At 47.7% G+C, this 21,306-nt stretch overlaps 1 protein-coding gene across 3 annotated transcripts; it reads right to left on the bottom strand.

Annotated features, from left to right (window-relative positions):
• Positions 1–7,227: 7,227 nt before the first annotated feature.
• On the bottom strand, positions 7,228–20,785 carry MAPK1IP1L (mitogen-activated protein kinase 1 interacting protein 1 like). 3 transcript variants are annotated; one of them, XM_053980858.1, is made up of 4 exons: positions 20,764–20,785; positions 11,606–11,633; positions 10,358–11,071; positions 7,228–9,918 (listed from the first exon to the last, which is right to left on the bottom strand). In XM_053980858.1, the coding sequence occupies exons 2-4, from the start codon at positions 11,627–11,629 to the stop codon at positions 9,907–9,909; spliced, it is 750 nt and encodes a 249-aa protein (XP_053836833.1). In that variant the 5' UTR covers positions 11,630–11,633; positions 20,764–20,785; the 3' UTR covers positions 7,228–9,906. The 3 variants fall into 3 exon arrangements, with proteins under 3 accessions (XP_053836833.1, XP_053836831.1, XP_053836832.1); XM_053980856.1 differs by lacking the exon at positions 20,764–20,785 and adding an exon at positions 19,701–19,769; XM_053980857.1 differs by lacking the exon at positions 20,764–20,785 and adding an exon at positions 19,321–19,422.
• Positions 20,786–21,306: the final 521 nt, after the last annotated feature.

Here is a 21,306-nt window from a genome sequence, read left to right as displayed (position 1 = left end):
ATATAAAATATATTATAATATATATTACACATCACATATATTATATATTATATATTATATATTATATATTATATATTATATATTATATATTATATATTATATATTATATATTATATATTATATATTATATTATATATTATATAATATATATTATATATATTATCATATCTTATATTATTATATACTGTATTTATTATATTATATATATTTATATTATAAATCTTTATAAATATTTGTAATAGATAAAATGCTATAAATATTTATTATTTATATACTAGAAATATTTATTTATTTATTTATTTATTTATTTATTTATTTAAAATAAACCAAGCTGCAGCAAGGATGATGAGTGAGGCTGGATGGGGCTTGGAGCAACGGGACCTGGTGGAAGGTGTCCCTGCCCATGGAACAGAATGGCCTTTAAGGTCCCTTCCAACCCAATTCCAGGATTCCATGATTCAGCATCCACGGGGTGGGTGCTGGAGCCCTTTGCACACACAGCCAGCGATGCTCCTCTTCTGAGTCATCCCATGGTGACTCACAGGACACCGAGGTGTGGCCACTGAGCTTCACAATTCTGCCTGCTGGGATCCAGGGAAGTGGAAGGTTGTTTTATTGCCAGGAGTCAGCAGAGCAGGGCTGGAACACCCCGGCTTTGAGGGAGATGTAAGGCACAGATCTCCTCACTCACAGCCTTGTGATGCCTGGCCAGGCAACCCTGGCTCTTCCAAAGTGTGTGAAGAATTAGTCATGCCTCAAAAATCAATATACTCTGTGGGTTTGGATTTTTTTAAACACTCCCAAGTATCTTGTTTTCTTTAGAGAAGCCTCAACAAAACCCTCCTTGGTAGCATGGATGATTGAAAGCCCCAAATTGCAAACCCAGGGAGTGGGAGATGGAGGACCCAGGGAGGTGGATCTGCCATGAGACCACCCCATTTCTGGGGGATGTGCTCTCAACTTGCCCTCCACTGCAGCCAAACACTCCAAGCACGAGTTGCTTTCCCCATTTTAGAATTCCCAGCATTTCTCCAATGGCAGGAGCCAAAGGATATCTGACAGTGGCTGGGTCTGCTTGGGGGAGGTTGGTGTTCCTCACTGCAGCTGGCTCAGGGCTGTGGAAAAACACCCCGCTGCAATAGAGAATTGATCTCCAAAATTTAAATAACTTTAAAGCATTATTTCCAAAGTGCTCAATGGAAAATAACAACCAGAAAGCTGCTCCTCTCTTCCTGATGGTAAATTAACTGGGGCAAACCAACCTAGAGGTCCAGAAGCTCCATGGCGTGAGAGATCCACTTCCCTTCCCAGAGCAGAACAACCCACATCCACATTTCCCTGCCTTGTGATTTCTGTGGCCTGGTGTGTGTGGGACTGGCAGCACCCACAGTGTGCAATGTTTGGGCTGCAGATCTGCCACGGGGGCTGTGCTTGATTCTAAAGTGCTAAATCCAGCCCACCATCTCTGCCTGTGCAACCTCCCAGGCTGGGGAGCTGTGACAGCATCACCTCCTTTCTCAGAGCTGGGGATGAGGCTTCGAGGAGCCTTTGTGGAGCCTCTCATGGCACTTCCCGAGGTGTCACTGCGGCTCCAGCCCCGAATTCCTGTGGCTGAGTCACCTCTGACTCTCCTCGCAATAAAAAAGGGCACCACAGCAAAATCAGGCAATGGGAATCTCCTCTGTGACCTGCCAGACTTGAGCAATATCATCCCAGGACTTCTGAGAGCAGGGATTGAAGAGTCTCCTTCCTCCTCCTCTTCCTCCTCCTGCAGCCCTTTTGGGGACTTGGTTCATTCCAGAGCTTCCTTGGCTGCATCACCATCTCCACCTCCCCAAACACCACTTTGCCCCAGCACTGGGGAAAAACTCCATCAGAGGAAGGTTGAGAACTTCAGCAGCTCGAGTTTGATGGCAAAGAAAGGAAAATCACTGGATAAGGAGCACCACCCCTGCTGCTCACAGGAACCAGCACGTCTGGGCTTGGTCTCTTTATCCTCCTTTTATTCTTTTTATAAAGCACCAAAGCAAAACTCCTGCCTTAGAAACTTCCTCCTCCTCCTCCTCCTGGACAGCACCAAACTGCAGCTCAGCCAGTCCCCTCCTGCTCTGGCAGCACCAGGAGAGCTGCCAGTGCACCCCAAAAATCTTCACCCAGCTTCTCATGCTGAGGCTGTAGATGAGCAGAACCCTGCTAAGGCCTGAAGCTTTTATAGGGTTAAAGATGAGGAAATGAGAAGCACTTTGAGGCTGACATTCAGATCTGAGCACCAGTTGCTTGTTGAGCATTAAATGAATCTTGTAGCACTTTGTGTCAACAGAGGTTTTACAAAAGTCCTCACACTCCCCCTGGCTTTGAATTTCATAGAAATTCCATCCTCCTCTGCAGCCTGGTGCCCAGGGGCCCTTATGGAACATGCTTCATGCAAGTATTATTAAATAACTGCAGGAGAAATGCCCACAGTGACCCCAAATGCTGGTGCAGATGGGGCCAAAGAACCCCATGGCTCGTTGCCATCAAAATCCAAGACCTTGGTGCTTTTCTTGCCCAGCCAACCCCTCCAGAAACTCCTCCAGCCTAAAAAGCTGAGAGGAATAGTGCTGTGCTGAAGGAAGGGATTTCATCAGTTCATGGCAATCCTCACTGAGGGCAGGGAAAACTCTCCTTGTCCCTGGGACAGATGCTCCATGAGGAGAGTAAAATCCCTGTGTGACACCACACTGAGCACAAGGGGTTGGGAAAAACATGAAGGGCAAAGAAAGCCAGGACAGCTTCACCCAGCAGAAAGCCTCAGTACCAACCACTCTGAAGAGTTTAAAACAGCTTTATTACACAGCAATCCCAGAATCTTTGAGGTTGGGAAACACTTTTAGGATGATTAAATCCAACCTCAATGGGTGGCTTTTGCCAGATCTCAGGAAACCAGAGGCAAGGGAAAGGGAAGAGCTTTGGAGGAGTCCTTTTCCTTCTTCTCTGCACCAGATTTTTGCAGAGCACAGAAATCCATCCTGCTGTGAACCCTTACACTAAGCAGGGCCCAGATTTAAACCTCCTGTGTTTGTGTTCTTCCTGCAGCAGCCAGAGCTCAGGCAGTGCAATGTCTGTGCAAAGGAGCAGGCTCTAACAACCTCTCCCAGCAGCGCCATATGTCACTAAAATGTTGGTCTTGCCACTTTTTTATCAAGTTCAGTGTTAAAAGTAATCAATACCAGACGCAGCCACCTCTCCCAGAGGCTTTGCAGGGCAGGTGGAGCAGCAGCAGAGCCCTCTGGTGATGAGCAGGATGGTGGAGGGGCAGCTACCAGCACCGAGAGCAAAATCCAGAGGAACCTCATCGTGCTTTGCTTTCACACAACACTCAAAAACTCGTTTTTCCAATTCTTTTTGACCCACTCAGAGCAGTTTTTGCTTGATGTCACTCCACTCCCACGCTCCTTTTAGCAGCTCCCTGCACTGCCAGCCAGGACAGAGCCCCAGGAGAGGAGCATCAAGACAAGGATGGTGACAGTGGCAGCACAGAGCCATGAATGTGATCAGCCCAGTATTCCAGGTTGATGTGGTGCTGCTTTCTGAGGGGAAAACAGGACAGAATTCAGGCAGAAATGCAGAAATGAAAGCCTGGCGTGGAAGCTGATGAGACTTTGAAGTACCTCAATTAAAAAACCTTCAAGATCAACAGCTCTGTCTCCTTGAGGAGTGCCAGCAAACCCTGGCTTTACAGAGCTTGGCATGCAGCACCAGGGTATTAAAGCAGTAATTTTCCCCACTTTAAGTGATTTTAAACTGTGATATTCTGCCACCTTCTCTTTGCTGGAGGGTGTTGCCTGTAACTGAAGGGAACACAGGCAAATTGGAAACAATCCCTCTGAACCATTTCTGTCACACAAAGCACTGGAATGTGAAGATTTCACATTGTGCAAATGAAGCACGTTCCTTTGAAAAGGCATCACAGCACAGGGTTACTTTTCATTGTCCTTTAACAACTCAGAAAAGTGGAATATCCTGACAAAACGCCCTTGTCAGCACACACTTCTGGGGTTCTCAGCATGGATCTACCCCAGGACAACACTGCATTCACGAGCCAGAGGTGTCACAGAGTAGCCTGAGTGGGAAGGGACCCACGAGGATCATTTGGTGCAGCTCCTGGCCCTGCACAGACCCCCCAACAATCCCACCCTGGGCATCCCTGGCAGTGCTGTCCCAATGCTCCTGGAGCTCTGGCAGCCTCAGGCCGTGCCCAATCCCTGGGGCAGTGCCCAGCACCCTCTGGGGGAAGAACCTTTCCCTGATATCCAGCCTAAACCCACCCTGGCACAGCTTCATGCCATTCATGCCAAGCCCAGGAATTCCCAAATTAAATCCAGTGTCTTTTGTCATCTTCCAAATTAATTTACAATAATGGATGAATTCCATATTTGCTTTTAACCAGGCATAAACCAGCACTACTTTCTTAGAGTGATGTGTGATTCTGGTGGGAAGGGACACTGGGAGGTTCCTAGTTCTCACTTGGAATGGAACTGAGCTGATGCAGGAGTTTAGGGGTTAATTGCTACAGGAATTCCCTTCCCTAATCACAAGAACATGAATGTGCAAGAGCAGGTAAGATCTTGCACAGCCAGCAGGAGGAGGACCTGAAATGAAACCCGAGGTGTGCCAAGGGCTGCTCAACACAGCCCTTCCCTTTCTTGTCATGAGAAAGTTGGGAAGAGGACAGGAACACAGGCACTGTGATTTTATCTCATTTAACAGGGAGGGTTCCCTTTGGAAACTGATAACAGGGAGCAGAACTGTTCCTGCTGCTGCACTGACTCCCCTGGTCACTTACCTGGGTGTAACTTGGAACTGCATCTCAGCTCATGATCTGCAGCTCAGGGGATACAAAGTCCCATTGTCATCAAACAGGACAACCTGACCAACCAGCCAATCTCTGAAAGAAAAGCATCACAGAATCCCAGAGTGGTGTGGGTTGGAAGAGAGCTTAGATCTTAGATCCAATTCCACGCCCTGCCATGAGCAGGGACTCCTGCCACTAGACCAGGTTGTTCCAAGCCCCATCCAACCTGGCCTTGGACAATTCCAGAGATGGGGCAGCTTCCATGGGCAACCTGCTTCCAACAAACCTAAAAGATTCTGCAGGCAAGAGTGACCAAAGTATGTTCCCTCTCTGCTATCAGCTGGCATTTTTAGTTAACTCATTCCACTGAGAGCAGAGGAAAAGTTTTATGTAGCTCATCCCACTACATCAACCTTGGGAATGGGAAAACTGGGCCAGCAGGGAGTGAAATAGGGGAGCATCCCACGAGTGGAGCCATCATCCCTCTCCAGGCCACAGCCTGGGTCCCACAGGATACCCAGGGATGGGTGGCTGCGGGTGCAGAGCTCACTCCCCTGCATGGCACAAACACCTACAACACCCACCCAGGGACACACCTGGGTCCAAGTGCTCTTGGGATCCTCCTGCAGCTGTGTCACACCCCGGTGTGACACTGGGAGTCATTCCTGCTGTGTGGATGAGTTGGTTGGAAGCTTTGGGTAAAAGCTGAAACTTGTGTTTTTTCATTGCCCAGTTGACACTCAGGCACCAGTGCCTGGTGAATAAATGGCTGTTTGGTGTGTATGGAATTGCCCTCTAACAACTGGAATTCTGAGCTGAACTTTAGAAATAGGGCAGCCAATATTAATAAAAATACACATGGAACATTTCAGCCTTCCACAGATGCCAAAGGGCTCTCACTGCACTGAGGCTCAGGCCACCCTTCCCATCAAGGTGGAAGGGGGCCCTGCCCAGAGCAGGGGTGCAATGAGATGGTTTTTGAGGCCCCTTCCAACCCAAACCACCCTGTGATCACCATCTCTCTCTTGGGACAGTTTGGAGAGGCTGGGCAGTGAACCCATTGATGGCTGGGCACAGAAATGGATCTGGGCTCACCTGCAGGACTTTGGGCACCTTCCTTCACAGGAGTGGAGCAGGACTGACACACCCACAGCGGGATGAACCCTGCACTGACCACTCTGCAGCACCCCTGAACAGCTTTTACTCCTCTCCTAAGAATTATATAGATAAATATCACTTGGAACCACTGAATCCTTTAGTGTGGAGAAGACCTCTGATGCAGGGTTCAAGTCCAACCTTCCCCCCAGCACTGCCAAGGCCACCACTGACCCATGTCCCCAAGTGCCACATCCCCATGGCTTTTAAATCCCTGCAGGGATGGGGACCCCACCATTTCCCTGGACAGCTGTGCTGGGGCTGGACCATTCTTTCCAGGAGGAAATTTTCTCCAACATCCAATCTAAACCTCCCCTGGTGCAGTTTAATCCCCTCTCATCCTGTCCCTTGTTCCCTGGGAGCAGAGCCCAGGGAGTTGTGCAGATCCAGAAGGTCCCCCCTGAGCCTCCTTTTCTCCAGGCTGAGCCCCTTTCCCAGCTCCCTCTCACAGGACCTGGTCCCTCAAAAATACTCAACTGAAGTTTTCTGGGTCTGCAGGGCAGCAATTAACATAACTGGATCTGCATGGCCACGTCTCTACTGATGCACTGGAGCTGCAGACAGAATTCATTTGAGATTTCCAGAGGAAGGGACAATCCCACAGCTGAACAGTCAGGATAAAGCACTGCCCACACTTCACTGTTCTATTAACAGATGTAAGGATTATTTTTGGACCATGAACTAAAATGAGCTTTTCTCAAGCCTTAAGTGGATAAATAATTTTGTTTATCTTATTTCCTGTTCACTGCTGCCATTTTTACCTTCCCTGAAGAGTGAAGGTGTGAACCAAGGCAGCAGCATTGGCCAGCTCAGTGTGAACTGCTCTGCAAGCCAATATATGGAAATGCAGCCACAAGTGATGCCCAAATTTAGTAGTTCACACTGATGCCAAACCCTGGAGTTTCTGTTATTCACTTTATCCCATCAAACTCCTGGGAAGTGTGTAAGAACAGTGGTTTGGGGGTCACTTACCACATCCACGTGTGTCAGTCTAGCACAGGAATTGTTCAGAGGCAGGGAAAACACACACACAACTCTCCACAGGTACAAACCAGTCCCACTCCTCCTCTGGAATGAGCAAGATCAGATCTTTTCTCTCCTAATTACCAAGGAATTTGTGAACAGGCAGTACCTAGGGCTGACATGCTACACCAGAGCCATGGTCGCATCCACATTTAATATCCCTTATGTACAGGCTGCAAATACCACAAAAGGAAGAGGAAAAACACTCACAGAAGTCAAGTAATTCTGATTTTATATTCAGGCTTTGCAAATCAAGGATGTCCTATTTTTACTATTCATTCAAGGCAAAAGTCTACACAGGCATGTCAAAAGCAGGAATTGAAAAACAGTGAACACAACAGTCTTGAAAATACGTTTAATGTCTAATCTTATACAAAAGTGACAGCATTTTCAAAAAAATATCAAATCCTGTATTTATAGCTTCTCACTATCATACAGCAATATTTGTTTCATCTAAAGAAAATACAGCAGCAGGTGATAATCTATACTTTAAAGATGTGATTGCTTATATTTCGTATTGTAAACAAATGCAGTATGTCAACCTCAAAGCACAAGTCAAAACGAACTCCTCAGCAACTGAACTCAAAATGATGCATAGAAATGTACAAATTCCATTGCAAAAGCTTCAGGCCAGAAGTTGCTCACACTTGACATAACATGTGATAAAGTTACTACACGGTATATAGTGACACCTTGAGTTTTTACACAATAGATTAACAGGAATACCCTTTTCACTGCTATGCAAAGAACTCTGCTCACAAAAACAAAGGGGTTATGAAACAGTTTTCATGACCTCAAGAAATACGAATATACATTGAAAAACATCCCATATATATTGAATTTTAGCCTAAATGTTCCAGTAATAAATCCTGCCTATTTCAGGAAGAACCTAGAAGTCTAGTTACTTTTACAAAACCCCTTTCCAAAAATCATTACTTGCTACTTTTGCTTTATCCTTTCCTACCTTTTCCCATTCCCTGCAGAGACATATGGCCAGTGCAATTCCAACTGGAGGGCTGCTACTGCATGATCCATTCATTTGGAATAAATGTTTTTTCATTACAATGATTTACAGTCTAAGGCTGCAGGTATCAAAAAAGCACTTAAGCAAATGCAGTCAATGTTGCTTATGTTAATTTTTAATTAGTCTTGCCAAGTCTGCTAGGGGGGCAACTGGGGTTTTTCTTAAGGTTAGTGAAGACTTGCACTTTTGGTTCTTATTCCAAGGGTTAAGTTGCTGGGGTTTAAGTTGAAGTGTTAAAAGTATTTTTGTTCAGCTCCAGTATTGTCTTCCTAAAAGAAAAAATAGACATTCCTTTGCTATCAGCTTTCATGACGTTGGATTAAAGCAGCCACAGCTCAGCTGGCTGCTTTCTCCTGCAAAAATACTGTAGGACTTTGCCATAAAGGCTATGACCAGCAAGGAGCATCACCACCAGGTCACCCCATGTGCTTTTAGAGTGTCATCACACGCATGCAGGAAGCCACGAAAGTACTGGAAGAGAATTAACTCGTGTTCACAGTTCCATGATACAAAGACTCCCTAATGAGCTACCATGTGAAGCAAAATCTGTTCCTAATTCTACCCACAGAGGCTAAGTCAGGAGATCCCCAGCTGGGGAGGAAACAAACTGTCCGTGGTCCAAGTGTAGGCCATGAAGTACCACCAAGAGACGTGGCTGCGTCTCGGCAAACCCCTCGGATGTGCTTGGCACAGATATGGCAAGAACACGGAAACTCAGGCAGTGCCCCTTGGGAGAGGCAGCTGCACAGCAGTGCACAGGCTTCCTGACATTCAGTTTCTCCCAAATTCCTCCTACTCCGTGAGGTATGCAGACACCCAGCTGGGAACAGAGGGCTGCTCCCAGCGACAGCGAACGAGAGCCCCTCGCGCCCAACGGCGGCAACGAGGATCTCCGTCGTGACACAGCTGTGCCAAAAACTGCTGGGAAGGGAATGCTCAGGTTGGGTTTTAAGCTCAAGTTCAGTTTCCAGGGACTCTGAAAAAGTCTGCCAGGTTTACACAACCCAGCAGCCAAGTCAAATTTGAAATGACTAGAACCCAGGTCAGAAATAGGGAAGTACCTACGTGGGGATCAGTTTCTCTTTACACAGACCAAGCCAAACTTCCAACCACCACAGAATGAGAACTGGCAACAGGATGTCCTCATTTGCATGCATAAAACTCACATTTTGCTGATTCAAAGTTAACTGCACATCCAGGTTATTTCACTTGCACAGGAATTGCCTGTTTGTGAACACCAACAGTGTGCTGACCAGTCACACCAAGGCTTCCAAACGTGGCTCTTCTCCTCCGTAGTCCCAGACCGAGCAATTGGTTTGAGTATGTACAAAATGCTGAGAAAACCTTCGAGTTCACATGCTCTGTCTTGTTAGTTTGAATTACTGTAGCACGTTCAGAAATTAGGTTTCTTGACTAAAACGTTGAAACACTTTCTCTATTGACTTTTTAGAATAACCTGAAAATAGACAAAATATGACTATCCATCCGTTCAATGACCAGCAGGAGTCTGGCAACGAGACTTAAAGCATTAATGGAAATTTAAGAATTAACTTTTTTAAAATTCCGTGGGCCTGATTCTTTATAATCCTTACATGGCAACTCCTGTTTTTCCAAGGAATACTTGCCAACATAAGAACCACAGGTGTGTTAGTTGATTTCTTCTCTTTGTATTTCATTTGATTAAACCAAATAATTATGCCAGCATATGAGCAAGGTAAATTGATGTAAACTGCTCCTTCATACCTCAAATGCACACACAAGAGGCAATATTCTTCATAGCCCCATACATTACCGAAACAAAAACTGTAAAAATCTCTGTAAGTAGTGGATGAAGGTGGAAAACTACAGTATTTTGTTGCCCAGAACGTATTCAGCGGTAAGGCTGCAAGAGACAATAAGTCATGGTCAATACAGGTTTTTCACACAGCAGTTCATTCACAGTTACAAATATTGTTAATTAATCACAAATTCATCCTTATATTTTGTTATTCCCTCCCTAATGCTCTATCAGCAAGCTCTCTTGATGGAAGAGATTAGAATATTTTCTCTTTCAGAATTATTACAATGCTTTCCCCCCTTTTTTGGCTTTCAGAGTCTTTCCAAGCAGTGGAAGACCACTATAACGTGAGACATTAACATAATTTAGCCATTCTGGTATATTCAATACTTAACAAGTTGCTGCTATCCCATTGACTCGAGGAACAAAACTTGAGGTGTGCTGAAACTCCCTACCTGCACTAACGGGTTTTACGCTACTGAAATTTCCCCACTTAAAAAGTGAAACGTTTTAGAGTAATTTGAGACCAAAATTAAATACTCACATGGGGACCACCAGGCATTGATGGAGCACCAGCAGGACCAGATGGCACTTGAAAAGGATTAGGGGGCGTAGGATATAGTCCTGGAGCTGGGTATGATCCTGTGGGTGGAGGGAATGGCCCGGGCGGTGACGGTCCCCACGTTCCAGGCGGGACCGTACCCCACGGTACTGTCGGCGCAGCCCCTGGAGTCTGGGTAGGAGCGGAATATGGCCCTGGGGGTGGATATGGCATGCTGGGAGCAGGATACTGCCCTCCCATTGTTGGTCCCCATGCTCCAGAGGGCATGGATCCCCATGGCCCAACAGGAGCAGGAGGTGCAGCTGGCTCTGTTGGACCTCCGTAAGGTCGTGGAAGCTCTGGAAAGGGCATATTTGGTGGAGGATACTGCCCTGGCGGGACAGGACCTGGCACAGTTGGGGGTGGATATGGACCACCAGGAGGAGGGCAGGAGGGTCCAGTAGGAGGAGGAGGAAATGGAGCAGGCGGTCCCGGGGGCATTGAAGGATACATTCCCGTGGGAGGAGGTCCGAAGGGCACGCTGGAAGCCGATGTGTTTGGTGGCAGTCCCGTTGGAGTCATAGGGGGGGCGCTGGGGTTATTCCAAGGGTTGGAAGCCGGCCAGCCCTGCGGAGGCTGCCCGGGCTGCTGGCCAGGCTTGGTGCTGCTCACTTTGGAGGTTTTAGCGGGCGACTGGTCTGGTAAAGCATCTGCCAACTGAAAGACAAAGCGCCGGTGAGAATGGAATGTGCGGGCCGGAATTCCCGGCTGCAGACATCCCCCCACCAGGCGGCTACACCGCGTCCCTCTGCCGGAGGGAGGAGAAGAGCTCCGGGGGCTGCACAGAGATGATTACATTCATTTTTGTGCAGCTCCTATCACTAAGGCAGCAGAGGCATTCTGACAGGCCGCAGTTAAAAAGCCAGAGATAAAAGGCGACCCACCACACGGAACAACAGGCAGCTGCGGCACGAACCTGAAAACATTTCCCTAGATTTCCATTACAGCTATCCTGATGCCATGAAAGCACAGCTCCTTTGTTAATGTCACAGGAGAGAAGCCACGAGGCACCCAGCAGCTTCCGATGTTTAGTCCAGGGATTGCTACATCTACCCAAAAGGAAAACGCCACACTGCGACACAGAGGAAATCTCTCAGCTGTCAGCTCCCCTTTTCCTTCAAAAAACTATGTCAGCTTTTGGAATAATCAACACAACTGGCTGATCTTCAGGAAAGAAAAACTGTTACTTACCGAAAAATCATCAGTTCCAGACATTGTGCTGAAAAGTAAGGTAAGATAAAGTGAAATTTGTTGAAAATAATAAAGGTATTTTTAAGCAAGACTAAATGAGACATCTACGTTTGTCTCATTCAGAGCACAGCAGGTGCTGGACCAGCAGCACCTCGTGGTGCCTTGGTTCCAGAGCCTGTGGCCCACACCAGCTCCTGGAGCACGGATCAGGGTGATCAGTGCTCATGAACACCTGTGCCAGGTGTTGCTTTGGGGATCTCCAATTAGCGAGATAATGGGAATAAATTTACTCCTTGTGTTTTAGCCCTTGGGTTTATTGCTGTCCCAGCTGCCTCCCTGTGCTCTCAGAGTGACCCAAACCTTCCTCTGGGTAAAGTTCCCATGAACAGGAAAGCCCTGAGCCTCCACCTGCCTCCTCCCAGACAGGTGTAACACAGGAGAGCAGTGGGTCACGTTGCAATAGGAAAAAATATTTAAAGCATTCATATGGAGCCTGGCCAGACAGGGATGCCTGGGAAGGATTCCAGGTGTTTTCTAAACTGGGATTTGGAAAAGGTAGAGCAGCATTCTTATGGGTGAAGTCAATACCTCTAAACCAAAACATGATTAAATCAGAGAATCATGGAATGGTTTGGGTTGGAAGGGACATTAAAGATCACCTAGTTATAACACCCTGCCATGGGCAGGGACACCTTCCACTATCCCAGGGTGCTCCAACCCTGTCCAGCCTGGCCTTGGACACTGCCAGGGATCCAGGGGCAGCCACAGCTTCTCTGGGCACCCTCTGCCAGGGCCTCACCACCCCCAAAATTCTTCTCAATCTCCCATCCATCCCTGCCCTCTGGCAGTGGGAGCCATTCCCTGGAGCTTCTCCTCTCCAGGTGAGCACCCCCAGCTCTCCCAGCCTGGCTCCAGCCCTTGGAGCCTCCTCTGGGCTTGTCCCAACAGGTCCATGTCCTTCTGATGTTGGGGACCTCAGAAGTGGAATCACACAGATCTTATTGCCAAAAATAAAAGAACTATAGCTTGCTGATGGCTTATCCTCCAATTATTTCAGAATAAATAACAATACCAAAGGCAGAGGATGCTTTTATTTGCATTCACCAATTCCAGTAATTGACTGCAGAGGTCTCACTAATATGTATCCAACTTCCAACCTCTCCACACTTCTAAAAAAAAATAGGCACTAAAAAATAGCGACCAGTGAGACATATTAACACATAACCAGAGGTGAGGAACTGTTAAAAAGATTACCAAGAGGAGCCAAGTTTTAGAGGAGAGTGTAGGAGCCAGAAAGGAACATAAGAGGAGGGAAAATGTAAAAGACAAGACAAGTTGGTTCCCACAAAACAAAATTCTTCTATTTCCCTTGTGCATGATGAAGAACTGACTTCTAAGACAGAGAAGGGTCTCGGGGATGGAGGTTTGCACAGAAAGCCCAGATCAAACAGGTTTATAAGCTCCCTTAGGTTAATATATATCCACATTACATTATATTATTTATACAATCTTCTCTGAAGCTGTATTGTAAGTTTGTTACTATCTACACAATCTCCTGACCTCAGGACAGTTGTGGATCAGACAAGGGGCCATTCAGCTCAGCATCCCATTTTATCTTAACAGTGACCAGTAGAGAAGAACAAGAACAGGAATGACACCCCAACACTTCAATGATTCCAATCTCAGCCACTTCCTAAGCTGTAGACAATTTCCATGGAGTAATAACCCTCAAATAATTCCTCTTCCACAAACACATCCAGTTTCCTCACTTAGATGAGGGGATGTCTCATTTGCCCACTTCAGAGTTGTTCCTACAACACCCACTGGCAAGGCACTCCACAGGCTGCTGTTTGTTGCACAAAAGCTACCTCGTTTTTTTGTTCTAAACCTGGATTTTACTACTTTCACTTGTTGCTCCTCCATTCTTGCAGCTGAGGAAATCAGCAAGTCTATTCTTACCCACCCTGCCCATGCTGATCATTATCCTACAGATTTTTACCATTTTCTTTCATCTCTCCCTTCTCCAGGCTGAGCTCCAGCTTATCCCCCTGACCCTTGTGCAGCAGCTCTTCCCTACCTTTGATTATTCTCCCTGCCTCAATTTGAGGCTTTTCCAAGTCTTTTCTATCTTTTGGGATGAATGACAAGAAAGAACCACAGAGAATTGAAGATGTGGGATAACCATTGATTTATACAGTACCATAATTATGCTCTGGTTTGTCTTCTATTTCCTTCCTAATACTTCTTCATTTTTCAGCTGCTTTTAGGTCCCTATGGAACTGACACTTCTGTGGCAATATTTCACTCCTCAGTGGCAAGGGTCAGCCCAGCATTTTATATGTGAAATTATATGCACCACTCTACATTTATCTACTCTGAATCACAGCAGATTTATTGCCATTGAATTATTTCTGCCAATTTATTACCTAATCCTTACTTTCCTGAATGGCTTTGTATCAACAAGACAGTGCTCATCTCATTTCCCAAGTTATTTATGACCACATGGAACAACCCAGACCTCTGTGGAAACACAGTGAACTTTTCAAGTTACACCTAATAATTTAAATAAACCTTTCAAGAAATACCTAGCAATTTAAATAAACCTGTCAAGAAACACCTAATCATTTAAATAAACCTTTTAAGAAATATGTATCTACAAGGTTGATGGAATTCAGTGCCTAATTGCACAAATACAAAGGTTTGTTAAAACTCCTGTATTAATTTATAAAAAGCAGTAGTTCTTTCAAGTAAGGACTCTGTTTCAGATGAGGAACATTTCAGATCGAGGACTATTTGTTTAAAATTGAGAAACCAAGTGAACTACATCAGGGAAGTGGTTTCTGCTCCTGTAATTAACAGCTCAGCTGTCTGAGACGTATCTACCACAAACTCAATTTCTCATCAAGAAATACCTCTTCTGCTAAGAATTCATTAATTTTTGCAATTAACCACACTCAATAATAAGTTGGCAGGGGATTTTGGGTGGTACTATAGTTCAATTTACCTCCATGGACAGAGAAGCTATTTATCATAACCCCAAAAATAAAGGAAAACAATCATTACTATACAGACAAGTTCAAAAAAACTTTTACATAAGTGCACAGATAATAATAACAATCATCATAATCAGGTTATTTAAAAAATCACCAAAACAGGTCAAGAGAATCCTCATTTCGTTAGGCAGATGGAGAGATGGGATAAGACCAACTGAAAACCAGATCTACAACAGACTGAAAATAGTCCACAGAAGAAGTTGGAACATTTGCTGCGAGGGAGAGAAGGAAGAGAAGAAATGAAACTAAAGGAGAAGTCAGAAGAAAATCCTGTGATCTGTCACAAAAGTGTCAGAGAGGAGTAAATTCAAGTCAAGCAGTGGGTGAACATGGTTGAAACAGGCCTGCTTCCCAAATATCCCCAATATTTGTTAGCAGATCATTCCCAAATATTTCTGTGCCATGAAAATGAAGATAACGATTCTGCTGCATTATTTATAAAAAAAAAAAAAAAGGAAGAAAAAAAGTAGTTAAGCATAACTTAAATGAGATTTAGTGGCTTTTTTACTTTGGCAAGCAGACAAGAGCAACATTTGTTGGCAACATTTGGGATAACTGAGCCCATGCCAAGCATGTCAAGGATCCTCCTGCAGAAAGGATGCCCTATTTCAGGGATGTTTCTTAAACAGACATTTAATCTGGGTACTGCCACCTTCATTTCATAAAAAAGAAACTGAAATTACCCTTAACATTCAGACAACATATGAACTCATCTGTGCTTAAATCTGGAATCTATATTCCATTCAGGTTGTTCAACACTAGTTGAAGAATTTCAGTCAAAACCTTACAGGAATATCAATTATATTATTACAATTATTGCCCAAGGCATTCACATGCTCACCAATCAGACTCAGAGACAGGGTCAGACAGAAGACCTCCAGTAACTAAATTTTAAAGTGCCTCCAGGTCACACATGGGCTCAAGATTTAAGAAAAAAAAAAAAAAAAAAAAAAAACAAAAACAACCCACACTGAATGGTGGCTTGATGGGATTTTTAGAGTCATTAGAATTAACAAATGGACTCCTGAATTAACCAATTATCTCTTGAAGCTTTCCTGGTGCACAAGCACTGATATCAGCAGAGAAACCCATTCATGTAACAGACATTCATTCTGCCACATTTAAACTCTACTCCAAATTATCTTCCCTGCAGTTGGGATGAAGAAAGAACAAATGCAAGGAGGGTTCAGGAGTTGAAGTTATTTGGCAGGGAGCAGAAAGACAACAGAGCTGGCAGCATTCAGAGTGAAGTCCTGCTTGCATCCACTGTGCTGTAAGATAAGATTCCCTTTGTTTTCTGAAGGCCAACGCCCCTGGAAACATCTCTGGCTTCCCAGAGGCTGCCAGCTCCAGCTCTGCTGCTCAGGGCAGCACCTCTCAGCCACCTCGGAGCACCAAACTGAAGCCAGGGATGGAGAGAGATGACCAATGCCTGCAAAAAAAAGGCTGCCAGGAGCTGAGTCCCTCTCACCCTTTATCCTGAAGAGCCATGAGAGGCAGGAAGGACTTCACTGCACCTGCCCAGAAATGATATCCTGCAAAACCTTCAGGCCACAGGCCAAGGCCTCCTGGAAATCCTATCCATGAGCTGCTCCCAAAAATGACCAGCAGGTAGGTGAGATGAGCGAGGCTGCTGGGCTCACGCTGCCCTGGGAAGGGAGAAAGGCTGGGAAGCACAATTCCAACCCAGCTCTGGCAGGAGAGCTCTTCCAAGAGTGTTCCCAGCCACGGGGTGACTCTCAGGGGGGTCTGTGAAACGCCTGTTTCTGGCAGCCTGGTGCTACGTGTGCCGTGCTAAATCCGTCCTACTGAACAGCTTCCACAACAAACCAGCTCCACGCTGCTTCTTCAGCTCCAAACCCTCTTGGATTGCATCCATCTCACTGAAACGATGGGTGTAGTAGCAATTTTTCCCATGCTTTTGCCTCTCCTGGCTTTTATCCACCATCAGTCCTTACAGACCCTCATTAGGAAGAGCTATCCAAAGCACTTCTAACCCAAAACTAAGCATCAACTGCTTTCCTATTTTTTCTTTTTTTTAGTTGTATGACATGATTCCAACACTTGATGTGCCAGATTTAGTTCCTGTTTCCATGATCATCTTTCAAACACAGAAAAAGGATTTCTGGATATGCAACAGGCTGTGCTGCATTTCCACTGGGTGGCACGGCTGCCTCGGCAGAGAGGTTCCTTTGTCACTCTAACATGACTAATTCCTACCAGCATCACCTCATCCACAACAGGATTTCTGCCCACATAAGTGTAACTACCCAACATAGCACCCGGAGAAAATGGAAGAGACACCAAGTCTTTGACGGCTTCTAAATGTTTTCTAAAATATGCAAATTCCTGCAGCTTCAGGCGTTAAATATCAACACTTCAGAGTCGGCCTTTAGAGAATCCCAGAACGGTTTGGGTAGGAAGGGACCTTAAAGCTCATCTTGTTCCACCCCCCCTGCCATGGGCAGGGACACCTTCCTCCACAAGACCAGGTTGCTCCAAGGCCCATCCACTTCCAGGGATCCTGGGGCAGCCACAGCTTCTATGGGCACCCTCTGCCAAGGCCCCACCACCCTCACAGACAAGAATTCCCAATTCCCAGTCTCCCATCCAGCCCTGCCCTCTGGCACTGGGAGCCATTCCCTGGGTCCTGTCCCTCCATCCCTTGTCCCCAGTCCCTCTCCAGCTCTCCTGGAGCCCCTTCAGGCCCTGCAAGGGGCTCTCAGCTCTCCCTGGAGCTTCTCCTCTCCAGGTGAGCACCCCCAGCTCTCCCAGCCTGGCTCCAGCCCTTGGAGCATCTCCATGATTTCCTCTGGACTTGCTCCAGCAGCTCCACCTCCTCCTGATTTTGGGAGCCCCAGAGCTGGGCACAACACTCCAGCGGGGTCTGAGGAAACCGGAGCAGAGGGGCAAATTCCCCCCCTCTCCCTTCTGCTCACTCTCCTGGGATCCAGGGGCAGCCACAGCTTCTCTGGGCACCCTGTGCCAGGGCCTCCCCACGCCCACAGGCAGAATTCTTTCCCAATATCCCAGTGAACCCTGCCCTCTGGCAGTGGGAAGCCATTCCCCCCTGCCCTGGCACTCCATGCTCTTTTAAACAGCCCCTCTCCACCTTTCTTGCAGACTCTCTTCAGGTCCTGGAAGGCCACAATTAGATCACCCCAGATCCTTCTCTTCTCCAAGATGACCCATCCCAGCTCTCTCAGCCTTTCCTCACAGGAGAGCTGCTGCAGCCCTCTGAGCATCTTGGTGGGCTCCTCTGGCCCCTTCCCCATCCTTAAAGCCTCCCTGGTGTTCACATACCATAAAATAATTTGGTGTGCCCTGGGTGTTTATCCATGGGGAAAATAAAGTTAATTGACAAACTAAACCAACAGCTACATCATCAGCAGCTATGAGAGGTTTGGGGATATTTCTGCCCCTTCCCCTGTCTGTTATAAATGAAAAAATGACAAAAGTCAGTTTCCAGATTTTCAGGACAGATGTCTTCAAGACCGACAACCAAATGGTGGCATTTGCTGTAAACTGTCAACTACCAAAAAGAAAATAATTCTTCAAAACAGAGGACCTGGCAGCTTCCAGGACCTGTAAAACACAAAGCCACAAGGATCTGTGATCTGTGCCAGCTCTTCACCCTCAGCAGCCCATTCAGTTCTGCAGCTGATCCCTTCACCTGGTCCCCAGGCCCAGCAGATGGCCACGGAGCACAGGAAGGAGCCCAGTTGGTGTGCCAGCTGTGACACAAAGTCACAGCAGAGAGTCTCCCCTGCCACAGACCCCTCCTGCCCACACCACCCAGCCCTGGCAATCCTGACAAAGATCTGTTAGTCCAGCAGCCTGGAACGATTAAAACTCATCTTTCAGAGCTGCCTCTAAATTATCTTGAGAGCTACAGAGCCTCACCTCACAGAATCCCAGAGTGGTTTGGGGTGGAAGGGACTTAAAGCTCATCTCATTCCACCCCCTGCCATGGCAGGGACACCTTCCACTGTGCCAGGCTGCTCCAAGCCCTGTCCAACCTGGCCTGGAACACTTGCAGGGATCCAGGGGCAGCCACAGCATCTCTGTTCCCCTCTCAAGCATTTATTGTAATTGTTTTGGATGGAATAAACACGCTGACTCTGAGGAGTGACTATCAGACAGCTTTGCTGCAGGGTTTTGGTGTGCCACCCCCTAAAAAAACACCAAACCCACGTGTCCCATTCCATTCTGGCACACAAACCCAGACACCTTTCTGCCCCTTGGCAGAGGCTCTTTCCCAGAAAAAAAACACTTTTCAGGCCTGACACCTGGCACCTTTCTTCAACTGGCACTGTTCAAATGCACTTGGATGAACTCAAGCTTCAAGAATATCCAAAATGCTTCCCAGGGCTGGCCTGATATTCACCACGAATTTTTCCTTCAGCCTCTGATCTGCACAGCTCCCGGGAAGGGCAGTTTCAGGGCGTGTCATTTTGGTTTCAAAAAGACAAAGCAGCTACTTTTTGTTCTTACACCCCTGGCAACGAGGCTGAGCACCAGCAGATCAGCACCGTTTTCCACGGAATTCACCTGGAAACAAGTTTTTCATCAGAAACAAAACCTGGCACCACGCGGTGCTGGCCCTCCCCTGTGCGTCAGCTGCCTTAAAACACGTTAAAATTTGATAAACCAACTTCTCACCAACTCTGAAAAAGCGGCTTTCCCGAGCCTTTAGAGAGGAAGCTTTAACCTGAAGTCGCTTATGTGCAATCCACGCTCATTGATGTGCTCATTAATAAACTACGGCCGCACAACGCGAAAGAAAAAAAAAAAAAAAAAAAAGCCGAATAAATATTTAACCCAGCCAAGACAGCGCCGCTACAGAGCCGCCAGGCCCCGCCACGAGCGACCCCCGGTGCTCGGCGGGGACCAGCACCGCCCGCCCCCCGCAGGCGGGGCGCCACCGCCGGGATGTCTGAGGCGCGGCCCGGCGGCCCCGCGGCCGCAGCCCCCCCCCCGCCCTCCCGCGCTCCCCGCGGCGGCGCAGGGCCCGTGCCGGCGGCGGGGCCGGGTGCCGGTACCTGTGCGGGGGGAGCCGGCGCAGGCCCGGAGCGACGCGGCGGCCGCAGCTGCACCGCCACAGCGACGGGCACCGGAACCGGAACTGCGTCACGGCGGCCACGCCCGCCACACCGGAGGGGCGCGCGCTCGGCCACGCCCCTCTACGGCCGCTCGCGTCACCGGCACCGCCCAACCGCGGCCGCGCCCCGCCCGTGTCACCGCACGCAAAAAATCTGCATCATAGACCACGCCCATCGTCCGTGAGGCCACGCCCACCGCCGCCTGTAAGAGCTGCGCGGCGCGGGTGGTGTCACGTGACAGCGCGCGCGGCCCCGCCCTTGCCCCCGCGGTCACGTGACGCCTCCGCTGAGGGGACCCGGCCTGGCGGCCCCGCGGCTCCGGGAGCGGCTCCTCAACAGCGCTTCACCACCATTCCCACCGCTCTCGTTTAACAAAAAAAAAATAAACTTCCACCTTGATTTGTCGCCCCTCCTCGTCCGTGAATTAAAATCTGCGCCCTGCGGTTCAAGACCTGCAGCAGAAGCTGGCAAAGCAAAGCTTACTTTCTGTCCCTTCAGCGGGGAAAAAAAAAGTCGAAATATTCATAGTGTAAAAAAAAAAAAAAAAAATCACTTTAACTACTAAGAAATGAAAATGTAAATTCTGTGTGCAAGGTGAATTGCCATTGATGGTTCCAGTAAAAGCTCCAAGAGCATTGATTTCTTTAGACCTACAGCCGCCAGCACAAACACTTCAGCAGAAGCTGCACAACTCCTGTCGCATTTAACAGTGTAATTAACAATCATAGAAACAGTGTAATTAGTAATCATACAAACAGCTGATCCTAATGGATCTATATGACTGCTGAAAATCCAATTCTGATTTTCTTCTCGCCCAACAGGAGCGACGGAAGGCAATCCCGACAGCTCCAACAATTCCACCGTGTTCCTGAGAGCCTTGTCCAAACTCTCCCTGAGCTCTGTCAGCCTTGTGGCCGCGACCACTGGCTGGGATTTCCCCTCATCTTACACAAAACACCACGAAATTTTCACTTCACGTGATCCCAAACCATCCAATTTTCACCTTTCAACCCCTGAAATCTGCGTTTTCCCTCTGCCCTCTCCCTGTGTGCCTCCGTGTCCGCAGCCCCTGTGGCGGGGCCCGGACACACGGCGTGGTTCCCTGCCCTGCCCTTCCCAGCTATGGCACTAATCCCGAGCCTTTCCGTGCCCGGCTAATTCCGTTAAACTCAGCAGAAACGTGGGCACGGGCGATGCCCAGCACATGCCGACCCGGCCGCTGGCGCCCTTCCCTTGGGAGTGAGCATCTGTTTGTGCTTTTCAAGGTCATTATTCGGCCGTTTCTGAATTAACAGGGAAAATTCAGCGGCAGGAGCAGGAGCAGGGCGCTGGCAGCCCAGAAACCTTCCCAGGAAAGTGAGCAGCAGGGAGAGGGGGGGAATCTGCCCCTCTGCTCCGGTTTCCTCAGACCCCGCTGGAGTGTTGTGCCCAGCTCTGGGGCTCCCAAAATCAGGAGGAGGTGGAGCTGCTGGAGCAAGTCCAGAGGAAATCATGGGAATGCTCCAAAGGCTGGAGCCAGGCTGGGAGAGCTGGGGGTGCTCACCTG

This window comes from Vidua macroura, chromosome 6 (genome assembly GCF_024509145.1).
Source record: "Vidua macroura isolate BioBank_ID:100142 chromosome 6, ASM2450914v1, whole genome shotgun sequence".
Lineage (NCBI taxonomy): Eukaryota > Metazoa > Chordata > Aves > Passeriformes > Viduidae > Vidua > Vidua macroura.
This window is presented reverse-complemented; position numbering and strand designations above follow the sequence as displayed.

Excerpts from the sequence above, each read along its gene's own strand:
- MAPK1IP1L (XM_053980858.1), bottom strand. The coding sequence starts at position 11,629 with ATGTCTGGAACTGATGATTTTTCG. Across the intron at positions 11,072-11,605 it reads CTGGAACTGATGATTTTTCG|TTGGCAGATGCTTTACCAGA; the intron begins GTAAGTAACAGT and ends TTTGTCTTTCAG.